We start from the raw sequence: 17,320 nt of genomic DNA, 5'->3' as shown, positions 1-17,320 counted from the left end.
GTTTGCCGTCGTGATGTTTGCAGTTAAAATGTTATTTTATTTTGTGCCTAGGCTAGTAAATTGTCTGTATTTTTTTGTATCTGGTTTCCTGTTTGCCTTTTGCTGTACTAGGGTTTTAGGAGCATTAGCGACTAAGGTGACATATTGCTCGTGTATACTGTCTGTAAATTGGGTGTTCTGTGGTCGATTTTCTTTTTGCTGGACGAAAAACACGAGTTTCCGGGAGGAAAACCATGCTACACTCGCCTGAGACCGACTAACTCAGCCACGTTGAGAGAAAGGCCCATAAAAATTCATCATGTCATCAACAGGACTCGAACTCAGGTCTTTTCCACCCGGTTTGGGGAGGACGGCGATTCTACCAACTGTGCTACCCACGAGGGCCCTGTTTGCCTAATGAAAATCCCGAGTTTCGGGAAGAATAAACTATGCATGTTTGCCCGAGGCTGGTGGGACCACAAACCCAGGCCTTTTCCACAACAGCGTGGAGAAACAGCGATCATAACCAGTATTAACCGTGAAACACTGAGGTTTGAATGGCACAGTTTCAAGGTTTCCAACATAAATTACAAGGCTTAAGTTTTCATTTCCAAACTACAGGAACCATAAAAGTATTCAAATAATGCAATATTATATACTCAATAAATAAATACTAAAGAATTTTTTTTTATGGCCTGGAAAGACTTGGTGTTCCAACAGTTTACATCCACGCATGGTACCAGTGTGACAACTTATACAACACGCTCTGCATTAAATTTTTAAATGAGCACCTCAAAAGGACCAGAACGTTTATCAAGTGTCAAGCTTGGAAAACAGCTTCAGACAAGCCCCAAATGTCCTTTAGATGTCTGTAACCAATCTGGCAGAGCTTAAATAAACATTCTGTAAATTTGACAGTTTCTAGCCTCGAATCAATACCCATGATTCTTAATCCCCGTTACTCTCTAGCTCCCTCCTGTGATTTCTCCTAAAGACGAAATTGAAGACGTTATCGGATTCAACGGAGATAATCGATAACGGTATTATGAATTTCAGATGTCCTTCCAGCTTTGGCAGTATCGCTGGACTCTATCCCAAAGAAAGTGTAACGATTTGTTTTTAACTAACATTCTGGTAATATCACCCGAATTTTTACCAGATTGTGATGTGGTTCTAGCTGACGTTGGGTTGCAGGGACGAAGGGGCTTAGTTTGTCAACGTTAAAATGATAAGATATATGCTGAATATCGTACTATATTCGCTGCTCAATTTTTTTTTTTGCCAATTGCTTTATTTTACGATTAATAAATAAACTTATTTTAAATAAAATACGGACATTAACATCAGGATACGTGAAAACAAGTTGACCTGGTCGAACGTACCTCTGGGTAAAATTTAAGGCACTATCTTGTGACTATTTAATTTGGTAATGAGTGGAATATAGTTATTATTTCATCAATTTGAAGTCGCTATATGTTTATGTTCAAAGATATTTTAGTATACCGTTAAACATATGTGCAGTTACAGTTATTTTCTCCCCACAGGTACGCTGGATTCTGCGATCGTCTTGTCCGATATTTGTGATCCAGGTGGATCGCAGAACGTGGAGTTGGTTATAAAAGTCAACAAGGTTCCAGTTTATCCTTGGTGAGTTGATTTATTTTCCTTCCCAGTGGCATGTTTTTATTTTATATATCTTCGTTCATTTTTTCGTTTACTAGCAAGGGATAGTGTGGGGAGAGCTTATGAGTAGATTTTATCATATATGGAAATGATGAAAACAAACGAGACTTTTACCCATTATACTATTGGTTCAGCTGTTATTGAACTTATAATATCCCGATTTAAAAAAAGTATCAGTTGATTCGAGAAATGCATCAGTTGCTTAATTTCATTCTGGTTTATGTCATAAACTCTATTTCTGGTTGAGAGTTTTGAATGACTTATTTTTGTGGATGTAAAACTCTAGGCCAATATTGTGAACTAACAGCCAATATATTATCAAAGAACGGTTTTGGTAATGTACACGAGTTGCTCGTATGCTCTGTCGGTTTTCAGGATCAAAAACAAGCTTGCAGGAGGGGAGAAACCATGAAATCCTTGCACAAAGTTGAGTTAGGACAAGGATTTCATGGTTAAAGCGGCACCTAACAGAGCTGGCAAACAGGGCTGCGAGGTCCAGTGCAACTGATTTTCAGAGCTCCTGTCTTGACCGTGCTAACTTTCCAACTGACTAGACACTTCCATTACATAAAACAAAATCTGATTGTGCTAGCTCTGATAATTAATGTGGTTGGTTTCAATCATAACTTATTTGAAAATATGCCATAAAAATCCTTTGTAGCTGATGGAATTAAGCCAAGCCTTTTTATACTTGAATGAAAATATTTCTAGTGTTTACCTTAAATTCTTTGGAGTTTATTTTTTGGGAGAGGGAAGGCAGGGACAGTTTTGAATTGAAATTAAATAGAATAAAGTGTGGCACCATCTTTGATGAGCAACAAAGATTATTTATTTTTTTTATTAACTTCAGTAACTAATAAAAGTGAGTCATTTAAAACTATAAAATATTTTTATTTAAAGTGTTAAATCACGATTTTTTTCCTTCTCCAAGAAAGACAAAAAGCAGTTTAGATGTATATAATATATTTTATTTTGACTAAACATCAACAGACTCACAAGAAATACAAAAAAAGTACCAAATTGAAACACATACTGTAAAAAAAAGGGGGGGAAGAGGGGAAGACTTGTATATAGAGGAGTCTAAAGCGGTGGTCATTTCTATCTTAGTACTAAACGCAATAACTTTGGCTAAACATACACCATACCAATTGTGTGCTGTGGCTGACTAGGTCACTAAACTCATGTGGATATTCCACTTGATAAACATGGAACAAAAATTCAAAACACTAGAAAAAACTTGTTGTGAACGATATATAGAACTTAGCTTGCACCAGGGTACTCCGCCAATTGAAGAGCATGAAATGCATCTTCATTCTACTCTAATGGCCATAAGTAGTATGGCTTCAAGAAGATCACAGTACTGCAACGGTCACGGTTACAAATACACCCTTATAAATGCGAGGGTGTAAAAACGGCCGTTTTGTGCTTTTGTGGTGCCCGAGATGTTGCGGGAAACCGTTTTGTAGAGCATATTAGCTATCACAGACTTTTTTCTTTTAATCACCGCATTTTACACGGTGGCGCCATCTTGTGACAAACTATGTCGTTAAACTAGATGAGCGATAGAGCTTTTTCTTATTGATGTTATAGTTATTGCTAATAACTATGGTAGTTCGTCGGCCCATGCTCCTCAGAAGTCTATTGGGGATTAAATGTCTCAGGCTTATCCAACTGGTATTGTCTTGACGGAGAGTCAGGATAAGTTCAAAGGTTGCTACGGTCCCCGGATCACAAATGATTTTTCCTATTCTTTGCACTTCTTTCTTCTTTCCTTCAAGATTGATGTAAACCGTGCAGCCTCTTAACCCACAGGGTTCGTTTTCGGCTAGTTTATTAACGTGTCTGGCGATGCGCCATGTAAAATCGTGAGGAAGAAGTACCTCTCCACACTGCAGATACTTCATCTTAGCCTCCCGTAGAGCGTTTTCCAACTTCTGTACAAGGGGCTGGCACAAAGCCACATCGAAGGGATCTTCCTCCAACACCAGATCTGAATCTGTAGAACCTAAACAATGACAGAAAAGGGATACTTAGATTCTTTGGCGTACAACACTTAGTTCATTTTAAAAAAAAAGTTTATACTGAAATAATTTGTTAATGTCATAATGCAAAAATATTTTAGGTCTTAATCAGTAATTAATGCTATTAGTAAAACAAATACGAAAGTACAGTGGTGAATTCAGTAGATTTGCGGGATGAAAAGCGATTTTTTTTTAAAAACATCTCTAAAGAGTGACTGTCAATGTGAAACTACTACCCAACTGTCGTAGCCAATGTGCTAGCCAGACTACCTAGAAATACTGAAATCAGTTAAAAAGATAATTTTCACTATCTGTAACAAAAAACGATAATACAATCAGCTTGAAATAATTAAAGCAATTAAGCACAAACCTTATAAAAAAAACAAATTAATTAACTCCGTTTCACTGAAACGGTCTAATCTACCGGTTTGTTTGTAGTGTGTGGAAAAGGCTTCGGTTGGAATTACGTCGATATGGAATATGTTTGTGCTCTTTGTTCACATCGTGGTCGAGTTATAGGTCTCAGGTTGCACGGTCCCTCTTTTCTCCTGAAGTTTTCCCAGTTCAGAGAAGAAAAAAGTGACCAATAAAATGCACGCAATTTATGGACAGTACACTAATCTTCCTCATAAGCTAAACTGACCTTAAGCATTTTGTTAACCTACTGTTGGCAGACAACTCTTTTGGAAGAAAGAGTTTTCACCATCATTGTACGAACAAACGAGTTTTATTAAACAAACAAAAAAAAAAAAAAAAAAAAAGCTACAATTCCAAAATCTGTTTTGTGTCTAACTATCTAATCTTCAGTTTGAAGTGTTTTTTTTTTTTCCCCCAAAAAACGACTTAAGTCTTTCCCTTTAACAAAAAGAAAAGATTAATAAAAAAAAAAAAAAAAGAAGAAAATATTTAATCTCCGTCAAGTTCCGACAATCGAAAGTGTTCAGATGCTTCCGAAAACAAAATAAGATCTTCCGCATCATCTTTTTCCATCCACGCCAATTGGCGGAGTAAATATTGATTCACAGCTCCTCTGGCCAGTCAAGATGATTTTAGAAGCTGCGCGCAAAATCAATAAACCCACCAAACTGGAAATGTGAGGGGGGGGATGAAACAAAATGGCGCATCCACACTTCCCTGACCTTGAACTGCAAAGCACTGGCGTCCGTGAGTTTGGGGCCCCTAGCAACAAGCCCGACTTCTGTAACCAGTCAGAGAGGGCAGTCAGTGTGTTCACCACTGCATGACGCCGGGAAGGGGAAGAAACAGAAGGGGCAAGCAAAAGCCCGTACAGGTGAACTGGTGTACAGTGAAAGAAGCCAGTTTGTAATAGAGACAGTCGCTAGGAGGGTACGTCAAACACGGGGGTGGTAATGGGGGGAGTGAGTGGATGGAAGAAACCCAAAATTTTCCAACACTGTTGGTCCCTCACCCCTGAGGGAGGGGAATCGTTGCACGTGCAACCGAAGCTTTGCTCATTTTGACGAACTATCGTTAGTGGCTTAGTAAAGAATAGATAATACACTAAGACCTGTTACGTGTCGTTTTACTGAATCAGTATATTGCTATTACCCATGTATTACTACACTGCTGTACAATACGTGAGTCACTGTTAACACAGTCGAATGACCGAAGTGCGAGAGAGGTGAATCATTCACCTAGATACCAGGAAAAACAACAGTCCAATAAATATCGCGATCAGGAGACTTCACGGCGAATGGTTGCATCATCACATGCCTGGAGCTGGTGTTCTGACACTTCGGTACACGTTTTATCAGCTGATGAGCGTCATGCTATCTCTACTCCCCCACCCTAGCACGCCATCAACACACCTTTTCCCCACTGTTGCTATGGCTTCGTTCCATTAAAGGAAAAATAAACTCTTCAAGTAGCTGATAATCTCTTGATGTATATGGGCTCTTCGTGGTAGTTTTTGCCAGACTCAAGATTATCGTTAAGGAAATATGTAGATTTGTGTAAGCCTAATTTAAGTCTCTTTTCTCCCAGAAACTGGACTGGAGTGGATCGACAACGAATCAAAAGTTCTTATTCTAAAATTTTTGAAGTTGCCATTTTTTAAAATGGTAACTTCAAAATTTTAGTTCAAAAATGGCAAACTATTTAAAAAAATTCAAAGTGTGGGGAGACTATCCCGTCTCCTCCTGCATACATCCGTTCGATAATGGCAATAGTATGAATAAGAAATGGGATTCTGTTTGGTTTAACATACCTTTCTCTTCATTTTTCACAGTGAAAAAAATGAAATGAATGAGAAGTTAATACTAAGAATAAAACTAGTATTCTTTTTACAAGGTAGGAGTGTCAGCTGCCCTATAACTCCCCTCCACCACAGTTGGTTCCTTGACCAACGAACACCAGAAATGATTTTAAATATTTTTTGATGTTGGCCAGGCAGTGTTAAAATGGACTTTGTTTAAGGGAAAGTTGCAATAAAGACTCTCTCTCTCTCTCACATGCCGAACAGCCTTAAAAATTGTGATAAATGACAATTTGAAGGTTCACATGAATTTCAAAATAAGAATAGTTATATTTACCGTACAATAGTCATAAAAATAAATTATACTATAGGGAAAATGATCAAGTTTTCGTTAAATAAAATATACAACAAGCATTCTAAATGTGTTTGCACACTAATTTATAAACAGCTCAGCGAATTATTTTTAAATTGGAACCACTATTTAAGAAATGCTCGAAAGGTTTCTTTTCAGAATTTTGAAAAGAATTTTTCTTTTCAGAAAGGAGGATGGCAGATTGCACCACTAGATGACATACCGATCAGAAATTGTATGCCATGTTTTTCTTATTGGAGTCTTTTAAACACGATTAGTGAAAATTCCGTGTAGTTATTTCTATATTTGGCATGCTTACGGCAGTTCACACCATGTGACAATCACTTCCTTCAGTTGATGCAAGAACAACAAAAATTTCTAGGTCTAGCGGAACTTGCGTCACTAATGGTGACATATAACCTCCGGTAATGCGGCATATTTTGTAGTTTCTGATTAAGGCATTTAGTAATTAACTTTTTGGTAATTAAGAAATTTCCCGTGTTGTCTCCCAAATTATGGCACCGTTTCATTCAGAAAAAAAAAATTGTAAAAATACAGAAGTTTTAAAGAAAAGATGTAATGAACTAAATGATGCAAGCTATGCATATATTGAATCATTTTGCCAATAAGTGTCTAGTTTAAGTCAAAATTTACGATTTTAAGAATAGCATAAATATGGAAATGGCAAAATGATGCAAAGAAACACTATTAGATTGTCAGGGGTATACGAAGAAGTTTGATTCTTTAAGTGCAGATGATTTTAACTTCTTGAAAGAGGCACGATTTAACCCAATCCCCTTTAGCATTGCTGGCCTGAAAATAAGTACAAGTCTTCCAAATTTCGACGGATAAATCTCTCCTATCTACGTACACCCCTGTAAATTATCACTGAATGCTGGTTTCAAACTGTTTACAGAATAGCAGAGAGCTTCATTGAAAGAAAGCTGAGCTTTGTCTTTGTCACCCGGGGACAGATCTGTAATAATTGAGGGTTTTCAGAGAAACCCCCTCCCCAATAAGAGAGTATCTCTTTGATAGAAATAGGAACGTTGATATCGCCTGACCGATGCTAAACCCCCAAGCTTTCATTCCAACTATGCAGGAGTCCATTTGCGGTTTAGTTATTAACAGGAAATAGCTGACAGTAAATAGTTATGCGAAGTTAAGACTACTGCAGTATTTAGATCGAAATCGTGCACGATACTTTTTTCCTCTTCGAATAAGCAATATATTGGCATGCACGGTAACCCCTCAACATTAACTACCGATCTATAAAGCAGTCTAGAAGCTCTCTCCACTTCTGCTGACAACTTAGAAACCAATCGATTAATAAAATACTAAAATCTTACCTTGATTATTGTTCTCCCACATACAGCCTGGAGAACTGAGATCCCACACTGGTGTAGTAGAATGTTTTAAGGGTAGTTGCATGGCGAACTGACCGCACGATACGTCCTGCTTTGACGATAAGTAGTACTGAAATGATAGCAGTATTCTCAATGTCTTGGTGCAAGCTCAAAGCCGATTTCCATCGACATGGCACAACAAGAATTGACTGGTCCCAAACGCGAAGACTTTCAACTGATCATCGTAGCAACCATTGCTTGCACGAGCCGCCTGACAACTGTATCTACCCACCTTCCCATTACAGCTGATTTAAAGGCCTCCCTTCCATTGGTATCGAAGCAGCCAATCCCACCCGGAGATATATCTACGCCATCCAATGAGATCGCTATTTGCACCATAGCAACTGAGAACGCTAGCAGACGACAAAAGGTCGCACGTGCTGCTAAGCGAACGGCGTGGTGTCACGTGGTTAGAAGAGACGCGAGAAGTGGCACACTGCATTTAGTGTTCCAAGAATAAATTTTATGACGCTGCTATTGTGAGATCATTTATCTCTACCATTTGCACACATCACAATCTGCCTTACATAACGACAGGCGGTGGTGGAGGGGGGAGAGGGGGCAAGATCACGCGACACCGAAGACACGTACATAGGGAAACCATTACTACACGCAAGAAAGGGGGATCGACAACTTTTATCTGCAACAGAAACTCCTTCTGTTGCTTTTACTCGTTTTTATTTTTTATTGCTTGTACGTGCTAGAATCTAGTGGCAAAACACCTATCAGTCCATCTTCTCCGAATATAAGACGATGGGCGGATATTTTGTTCCAAGGACTCCTATTTTCTCCCAAGAAACGATTTTACAAAATTTATGAACTTGGTAAGGATCTTAAGAGCGTTTATTTCACTGGAAAGGTGTTCTACGGAGGAGGAAAATGAATTTTAATAAGGGGGCAGGGAGCTAAAAACTGATATCGTATAATATAAAATAATTGTTAAGTTTAGTTCATTAATAACTAAAATTATTTTATCACGATCAAAACAATGCATTTTTAATTAGAAGCAGGAAAGTCCTCTGCCTCCCCCTCCACAATTGCCTTCATAATACAACTTGACTTGTTCCTTATTATTCAAAATGTTCTCTTAGTTGGGATAGGCTATTTAAAGTATTGCACAATGCTAACTTAAAAAGGCAAGCCGCACACGCACACACCCTAGAGAGTATCTGTGACGTCTGGCTGGCAGGTGGTCATGGATTCATCCCAAAGAACACGATGTGGTTCAACTAGTTTAAATGAACTATGCTGAAGTTTCGGATGGTCGCAGCAATGATGTCACCAAATCTTGTGAACCACCAGAGGGCGAGGATGTTCTGTGATAGAGAACTTAGAGAATTAAAATAAATCGACTTGTTAGCGATGGGGGTCACAGTTCCCATCGTGCTCGACTCCACTACAACCCAAACACTCTTAGCTCAGTCATTCATTTTATCACTGAGAGGATGGAGTGAGTAGCACATTTTTGGCAAGCGAAACTGTTTAGAACAAGCTATGGGTGTGTCAAAAGTTATTTTGCCAAAGGGAAAAAAAAAAAAAAAAAAAAAACACTGCCTGAGCCCTCTTTGGTGGAGACATTCCAAAGTTTACTTTAAGAGCTTATCTGTTACACCAGCTAAATGTGTAAACATTTTTTTACGTTTTTTTTTCTTGCTTCATTCCATAACGTGTTGCAATTAAGTGTCATTAGAGCACTGCAAAACCTTTTCGTGCTCAGTAGCAAAACAGAGGAAAGAACAAATTTTGATAAAGAGATCAGGAAGTAATTGTCTGGTGAACAGTAGGCTGGTAAAGGACTGCATTCATTACTCTCCAATTGGATTATTTAAATAAACCCGAAACAAATTTATTTAAATATTAACACTGAAGAGTCGCAGTGAGTGTGAAAACAATCATTTTTAAATTAAGCATTGGGAAATAGAGAGCAGCGCACTTTCCACATGCGGCACGTCAAACTGTGCTTTTGTGGGAGGGTGTATAACTTTTGAATATTTGCGCCAGAGTAACTAAGGTTATGAGGCGTTCGATATATTGTGTCTGTAAATTGTGTATATTATGTGGTCAGCTGGACGAAAAACTATGCAAAACTCACCTGAGACCAACTAACTTAGTCATATGAAAAAAGCCCATAAAAATTCTTCATTGATGGGATTCGAACCCGGACATTTTCCATCCGGTGTGGGGGGAGAGGGCGGTTATTATATTTACTGTGCTAATCACGAAGGCTCAGGGACTCAATATTTTGGAAGTGATGGAGCTTACCGGAAATTCGGATGGATCTCTTTCGAAGCAGCCTGATTGACACTACATCGATTCGAAAGCTTCTGCAAATTGCTTGTATTCATGTATGGCATTCCCTATAGACTCCCCCCCCCTTTTTTTTTTTTGGAAATGCTAATAGTTTCTGTGTCGCGTTCTCGAGAATTTCCTCAGTCCTTGCAGATCTGTGACATTTTAAGGGACTTTAAATTTGGAAAACAAAAGAAAAACACAGGTTGCTAAATCCGATGATTATGTCCGATGGAGGATCACAATGATGCAGTGTTTCGCAAGAAAATCTTGAATGGAAAGTGCCGATTGTATAGGAGGCGTTTTCATGATGCATCATGATATATTCTGCTCTTTTTCTTGTAAAAGTTTCTTGAAATTGCCCTAGAACCGTATAGTATTCTTATATGCTGTTCGATTTCATAATGAAAAATGTCCTGCGAATCAAAAAATCGATAATCACGATCTTTACATTTGATCGTGATTCTGTTGCTTTTTCTTTTCTTTGTACGTCCGTCCGCATGTAATAACTTGACATCCCAGTGGATGTATTTTGATGAAATTTTATATTTAGCTCTTTTTAGAGAGACTTGTTGAGCCGCCCAAATTTCATTTAAATTTTGATTAATAGAAATCTAGCAATTATCATTTCTTTGCGTTTTTATCCGCATGTAATTACTCCGCTCTCGGTGCATAGATTTTTATTAAATTTTATATTTGGCTTTATTAGAACGATTTCTCGAACCTTCCCAATATCATTAAAATTGGACCAATAGAAATCCGGAAATTATTATTATTTTATTTTTTTCATACCTGTCACATAGGCTATCCATATACAACTTTGTACCTGTAGGGGCTATTTGTTGTCTTTGAATCTCAATAATAAGTATACTTTCGTGGAATTCGCTGAAAGACTTCTCTTATGTTACCCTGTTTCATCAGTGGCATGAGGAGTGTGGGATTATTCCTCTTGTCGTCGAAGAAACAGTGCAACATAAGTGTAAGAGACGTCTCTTTTATCTCTTTCCTCTAGTGAATCCATCGAATGTGCCATCGTTGGAATCATCTGTGGTAGTCCTTGTTTTTTCGAATTCCGCTAGTGTAGTATGCGATTGGCCTTGGATCATCATGTCTTTAATTTGTTCTCTTTCAGTCCACACTTCAGTTATGAAAAAAGTTAAAAGTGCTAGTCGTGAAGGATGCGAAGGGTGGAGGACGACATTAATGTTTTTAAATCCATTATGAAGCATGAATTTCAATCCACATAACTAGAATTTTATGCTTCATCAAAGCAGAGTGAAGAGGAAATTATGGTAACGGTGAAATCAATCGCCAGTACACCATTTGTGTGGAAATTTTCTCCACGCATCTTCCGGAGAATCGGAATATTTTTGTAGCAATAGTAGTAGTAGTAGTGGCATGTGATGCAAGAAAGCAAGTGTATGAGCTTATGCAGCATCAGCCAAAAAAAAAAAAAAAATCACACCATTTCCTCCAAATGCCTGTCCAGGTCCTCCTTAAATTTATTCAACCTATCAACTTCCACAACGACAGATGGAAGTTTGTTTCAGCAATTAACCACCCGCTGGCTAAAGGCAAATTTCCGCACATCTATTCTACATCTGTCTTTTCTTAATTTGAATTTATGTCCCCTTAGGTTCGTAATCTGAACAAGTGGAAGGATCCCATCAGATTTCAGCGTGCTCAACCCATTCAAGGCTTTATATACCTCAATCAGATCACCGCGCAGGTGCCTAGTGTCCAGCCACTGCAATTTGCAGAACTTAAGCCTCTCTTGGTAAGAGGATCCCTTCATTCCCCTCACCAATCTTGTTGCCCTTCTCTGTACACGCTCAAGCAAATCTACATCCTTCCTAAAATGAGGCCTCCAGACCTGTACGCAGTACTCAAGGCGTGGCCTGACCATTGCCTTATACGGAGGGATAATCACCTCCTTTTCCCTGCTAGCAAAATTCCTATATATCATTGACAAAACCCCATGACCTGCCCTGGCAGCATTGCTCAGAAAACTTCATATCTGACTGCACAATTACTCCCAGGTCTTTTTCATTTTCTACTTCCTTAAGTGTAGGACCACACAGTTGGTACGTTTCTCTGGGGTTACTTCTACCCATATGCAGTACTTTGCATTTGTCAAGGTTAAACTTCAGTTGCCACTTCTTAGCCCATCTGCCCAAATTATCTAGATCCTGTTGCATTAGCACACTGCCATTACTGTCATTAACAACCCTGCCAACCTTTGTATCAATCGTTGAGTTCGAACATGACGCGCGTTTTCAAGTAGTTTTGTCTCATTTGAAATGGAACTTGATGCGCACGCGCTTTTCCGAAAAACAACTCGCGAAGTGTACACACGACGCTACTTTACCACGCATGGCTTCTTAGTGACAACTCCATCGGTTTAAAAATAAGCGACAAATGATTCGACAGAAAGCACTTTATCTCCACCTATCCGATAAATTTTGTGCTAACTACCATAATGTCATCTGGAGGTCTGTCCGGATACTTTTCGATCACACATCGAAGATTTCAAGATGTCTCAAATGTTTTCGAATCCATAAGAAGATCGATGTTATAGTGATCGTCCATGGCAAAATGAATTAAAAAAGCCACGTTGTGGATATCATTTACAAACTCTGGATCATCAAGAAAAAGAAATGAAAATATATAAAATAGCAAGTACACCATAACAGAGAATATTTAACAAATAAGAAATCGTTACTAGAACTCAATGGCTCTGTGTAGTTCCACGGACGATTGGAACACCCTTAGCTACCTTTAGCGAATGGTACACCTTAGCTAACCACACTGTATCCTCAGTAAGTTATCTGGATCATGGTTTGATAATGTCAAAGAAAGTGCATTTTTGGTCAATATAATCAAAAAACTAAAGTTGGAGAGTGGTCTTTCAAAGGAATCGCTGAAATTATCGGCTGTTGTAACTCTGATGCAGCGATCAATGACTGATGTTGCATGGCAACACGATAAGTTACACCGGGCCACTGCATTGTAGGCTTTTATCAGTAAGCCAAGGTCAGCGATATATCTCAGAGCGAAAGATTACTCCAGGAGATAGATCTTCCTGGAGATTGAATCCTAAAAATAGACGTATACAATTGTTATTTTGATGGCGCGTATCTCGAATTGGCTCACTGAAAATCATCAGTGAGCCGATACGAACTGGCTATTTCGTTTCCATAGTATAATTTTTCTGGAAAATTTCCTGAAATCTCTATTCAGCTTTTGTTTTAATAAAACATCTTTACTATAAAAATACGGGTGATTTTCAGTAATAGAATGATAAATGCGAAAAACAAAAATAAAACACAGCATTTAACATTTTGAGCGAATGTTATTTTGCCAATTTCCTCAAAGAACAAATCAAATTGAGAAATCTTCCGTACTTCTTGTAGGACCGGATAAAGGTTTCCTGGCACCCGATGAGAAACAATTTTTGAGATCCACTAATTTCGAAATCTCTGTAGAAACTTTCTCCGACTCAGTCACCTCACATCTGTGTGTAATATCCGATCTGGTTCATTTTCATCGAGTTGCATTTTGAAAAGTCTCCTTTGAAGAGATTGTCCTCTGATGGAATTCACGATTTTGAAAGCTCCATCTTAGAATTTAATCTTTTGCTGGCTAAAACTTGTTGGTGGATGATACAGTGGTAATTCAAAAAATCCGGGAATTCACCATCCTTTTGGCACAATGCGAGGAATCCGTTAAGATGCCCTGCCATTGCTTTGGCTCCATCTGTTGTTATTGATACGAGCTTAAATAGTGGTAATTTAATTTTTTCAATAAAATTTTTGAATGCGTTAAATATACCAAGACCTCTAGTTCTTTCTTTTAACGAAACCATACCCAGCTGTTCTTCTCTAGTGGCAGAATCATTGAAAACCATACGAATAAAAAGGAGCAATCGAGCTGTATCACTGACGTCTGTAGATTCATCCAGTTGTAAAGAAAAGGATACACAATTAGCAGTATGAGCACGCAATTGTTCGCTCACATTTTTACTCATTTTTTCAATGCGTCGCATCACAGTATTTCGAGATAATTGGAGATCTTGAAGAGCACTTTTAATTTCATTTTGTTTTCTTAAAATTTTCAAAAAGAGAATTTGTTATTTCTAAAAATGCGTATTTGATGAATTGACCATCAGAAAATAGTTTGCATTTTTTTGCAAGATGACTCACTTTAAATGATGCTACAATTGCTGCTTTAGATTGTAAATTAGGTGTCACGAAGAAATTTTGTCGTGCGAATAATCTGGATTTAAGTTCTTTTAATTTATTATTTCTAAGGTCACTATTAGGTGGAAAATCCGATTGATATTTACCATGGAGTGCGTTGAAGTTCCTTTTTAAATTTCCTTTTTTGGGGATAGTCTCGGAAGCATTGCAAATCAAACAACATTTTTCTTTTATCATTACATAAAAGTATTCTAGCTCCCACTCTTGATGAAAATGATACGTTTTACTCTCTTTCGTAGTATTCATTTTAAATCAAGGGATATTAAATTAACGCATAAGCACTGTCCAGTTATTAATATTAATTAAGTAAGCTAAATAAGAGTTCGACACATACACTATACTCTCCACAACATAACTGTGTGAATTTTCACTAGACAAGCCTAGCTGCAGCTCGGCGACAAGAGTAGTCACGTGATTCAACGGATTTGTAATAAGCGTACACAGTGGGGGGGCGTAATAATAATAACATTTAGATTTTGACTAATTAATTTTTTGTATAATTAATTTAGGCGTTCTTTCTGCAATTACATATATTGATGTATTCTGGTCATCAAGAGGTACTGGTCTTTATAAAGCCAGCCCGTGCTGATTGCCCGAATTCAACTGGACTCACGTTTTCTGGAAATTAATGTAAATCTTTAATATTATCGATACTGATAATAATGTAGGTACTTTGAGAGAGAGATTTGTTTCATAAACGACTAATATTTGGTTCTATTTTTATTTATATTTAAAAATATATACGCTTTTTATACGTGTTTCTTTCTTAGCTTTTGGACATCAGCGCCCGGAATTCCTTACAACAAATTTGAATGAATTTTTAACCTTTACTGTTTTCATTTGTACCACCCACGTGGCCCACCCAACATGATTATATTAAATTAATCGAATTTCTAGAAAACGTGAACCCGGTTGAATTTGACATCGGGCAATCAGCATGCGCTTTATAAAAACCAGTACTCCTCTTGATGATTACAATCCATCGATATATGTAATTCCAGAAAGATAAAAAATAGTCTGTTTAAGTAACTTGTATTTTGTGTTTATCACTTGAACTGTCGCTTCCAAGATAACCATATTTATGAAGATGTCACGAAAACAACATCTGGATGATTCTTTGGGGTTGAAAGCAATAGGGAAAATTCTGTCAGGACAAAGACCAGCAGAAAGCAGGTAGCGGAATATATGATGTGCCACCGTAGTCTAGTGGCCATGTGCGAGGGTGCATATGTACACGTGCTTTGAGTGACCAGGTGGTTCAATCCCGTGACTGCTAAATACGGTGCTGTTTCTTGTATTCTTTCTACCCTTGTGAAATCCCCTGCCCGTGTGGTCGCCCCGGAGTACAAACAGAAATTTTATTTATATTCATAGCTTTCTAACCAGATTGTGGAATAGGTACTCTTTTAACTGTTTCTCGGAGATCCAAAACTGTTCTCATGTAACCTTTACATAAGATGACTGTTATCTGGTTCCAAATTGCGAAGTGTCTTGGAGATTTTAAACGGCAACCTTCCTTAAAAGCTTGCTGAGCTTGTATCTAGGCGTACACTCCATAGAATAATTCATGAGGTGGGGGGGGGGGGGGTTAGGGTTCTGTTCACTCGTGAGTTTCGATACTAACAATCATTCATTTGGATTTTCAACGCACCTTCATCTAGAAGGAATAGGAGCCGGATTCCAACCCACTGGCGAAGGGCAGATTTGGGGGAAGCAATCATATACTAAGGGTGAATGCAGAGAGGTGCTTACACTTTGAGGTGCCTACACGGTCGCAAGTACCTACCTAGGCCATTTACTCTCCCTCCCCTCCCCGAGTTTAAAATTAACCTATCAAAAAATAAATTTTCACACTAATTTTTTTGAAACTATTTGTTTTTAGTAATATTCGAATTTTTGTATTGCTTTCTTATGATGTTTTATGTATTTTCTTCAATATTTAACAATAGTATTGCAAATAGTAATGCAAACTTGAAAATGCATTACTTTTTATTGCATTTCGTATTTAATTATTACGTGTAAAAATTAATTACGTTGATCAACGAAAACGAAATTCAAAATCTTATTTTGAAATATGCATAGCTGCTGCCAGAACATGTCGGCTATACTTTACTCAGGAGGGTTCTAATCACAAGCTCCCTCTCAAAATCTTACTGAGTTTGCGTCAGCCCTCATGCAGGAATGGGGTGAGAACTCCTATCAACATGAGGAGTTGATGCCACACGCCAGTATTGTTACCTACGGTGAACACATTCCTTAATATGGCATGTTTCCAGAGGTTATTTGTGCTACATTTTTGGCCACACATGAATTCATATACATAACTGTAATTTCAGCTCGAAATTTGACCATGGCGAAATTTGACAGTTTTCGGGCATCATTAAGATACATTACAACGATAATCTTACCAGAGTTTTGATGTAATCTAATAAAACGTTTTAATCTAATAAAGACCTAAACAATACTAAAATAAGACAATTATCATCTTCAGCGTTTGTTAACCTATGTTTAAAGACTTAGTGTTCATTGTCTGGCGGCACCGGAGTCTCCCCCAACTCCGCATAGTAATCTGTGATTCATACAGTTCCCTGTAAGTGTAGGGTTGTGCAGTGTAGTATTGGGTTGTGTTCTTCATCTGGCCGTTTAGCCTTGGGACCCCTTGTGAATCCACGTTGTCCGTCACTAACCCCACTAACGCCAGGCAGTGCAATAGAGGGAAAGAACTCTGACTAGGCAACCCCCAGAGTCTCCTGAGCTTCCTAAAAAAAAAAAAGGAAATTAGAGTGCGGGAGATAGTTTGAGAATGGGGAGTAAAGGCAGGTGAGAAGAAGGGAGGACGAAGAAAGAAGGCATCCTCCAGTTGAGTGAGGTAGGGAAGGGCAAATAGTTATGATGTACCTGGATTGGAGAGCCCACCAAAGCCCAGGCAAAGGATAAAATAATGGATGTCTAGGGTGCCGCACAAAGATGAGTGCCATCCTATGTTTAAAGAGTGGAATACAAACTCGTAACAAATATTTAAAGTACGCACACTGGCCAAAAAAATGCGAACCTTATTCAGTATCGAATCGGGCCGCCTTTATTCCGAATAACACCAACTCTGCAGCGCGACATGG

General features: G+C 38.2%; 1 protein-coding gene across 1 annotated transcript; it reads right to left on the bottom strand.

The window, feature by feature from the left end:
- Positions 1 to 2,608: 2,608 nt before the first annotated feature.
- On the bottom strand, positions 2,609 to 7,908 carry LOC150083759 (DNA damage-inducible transcript 4-like protein). Its single transcript, XM_090378202.1, has 2 exons — positions 7,600 to 7,908; positions 2,609 to 3,667 (listed from the first exon to the last, which is right to left on the bottom strand). Exons 1-2 carry the CDS (start codon positions 7,679 to 7,681, stop codon positions 3,201 to 3,203), a joined length of 549 nt encoding a protein of 182 aa, XP_090234328.1. The 5' UTR covers positions 7,682 to 7,908; the 3' UTR covers positions 2,609 to 3,200.
- Positions 7,909 to 17,320: the final 9,412 nt, after the last annotated feature.

The sequence above is a fragment of the Mastigoproctus giganteus genome, chromosome 7 (genome assembly GCF_048544385.1).
Source record: "Mastigoproctus giganteus isolate SK-2022 chromosome 7, ASM4854438v1, whole genome shotgun sequence".
NCBI lineage: Eukaryota > Metazoa > Arthropoda > Arachnida > Uropygi > Thelyphonidae > Mastigoproctus > Mastigoproctus giganteus.
The sequence above is the reverse complement of the archived record's forward strand: the minus strand, read 5'-3'. Positions and strand labels throughout refer to the sequence as shown.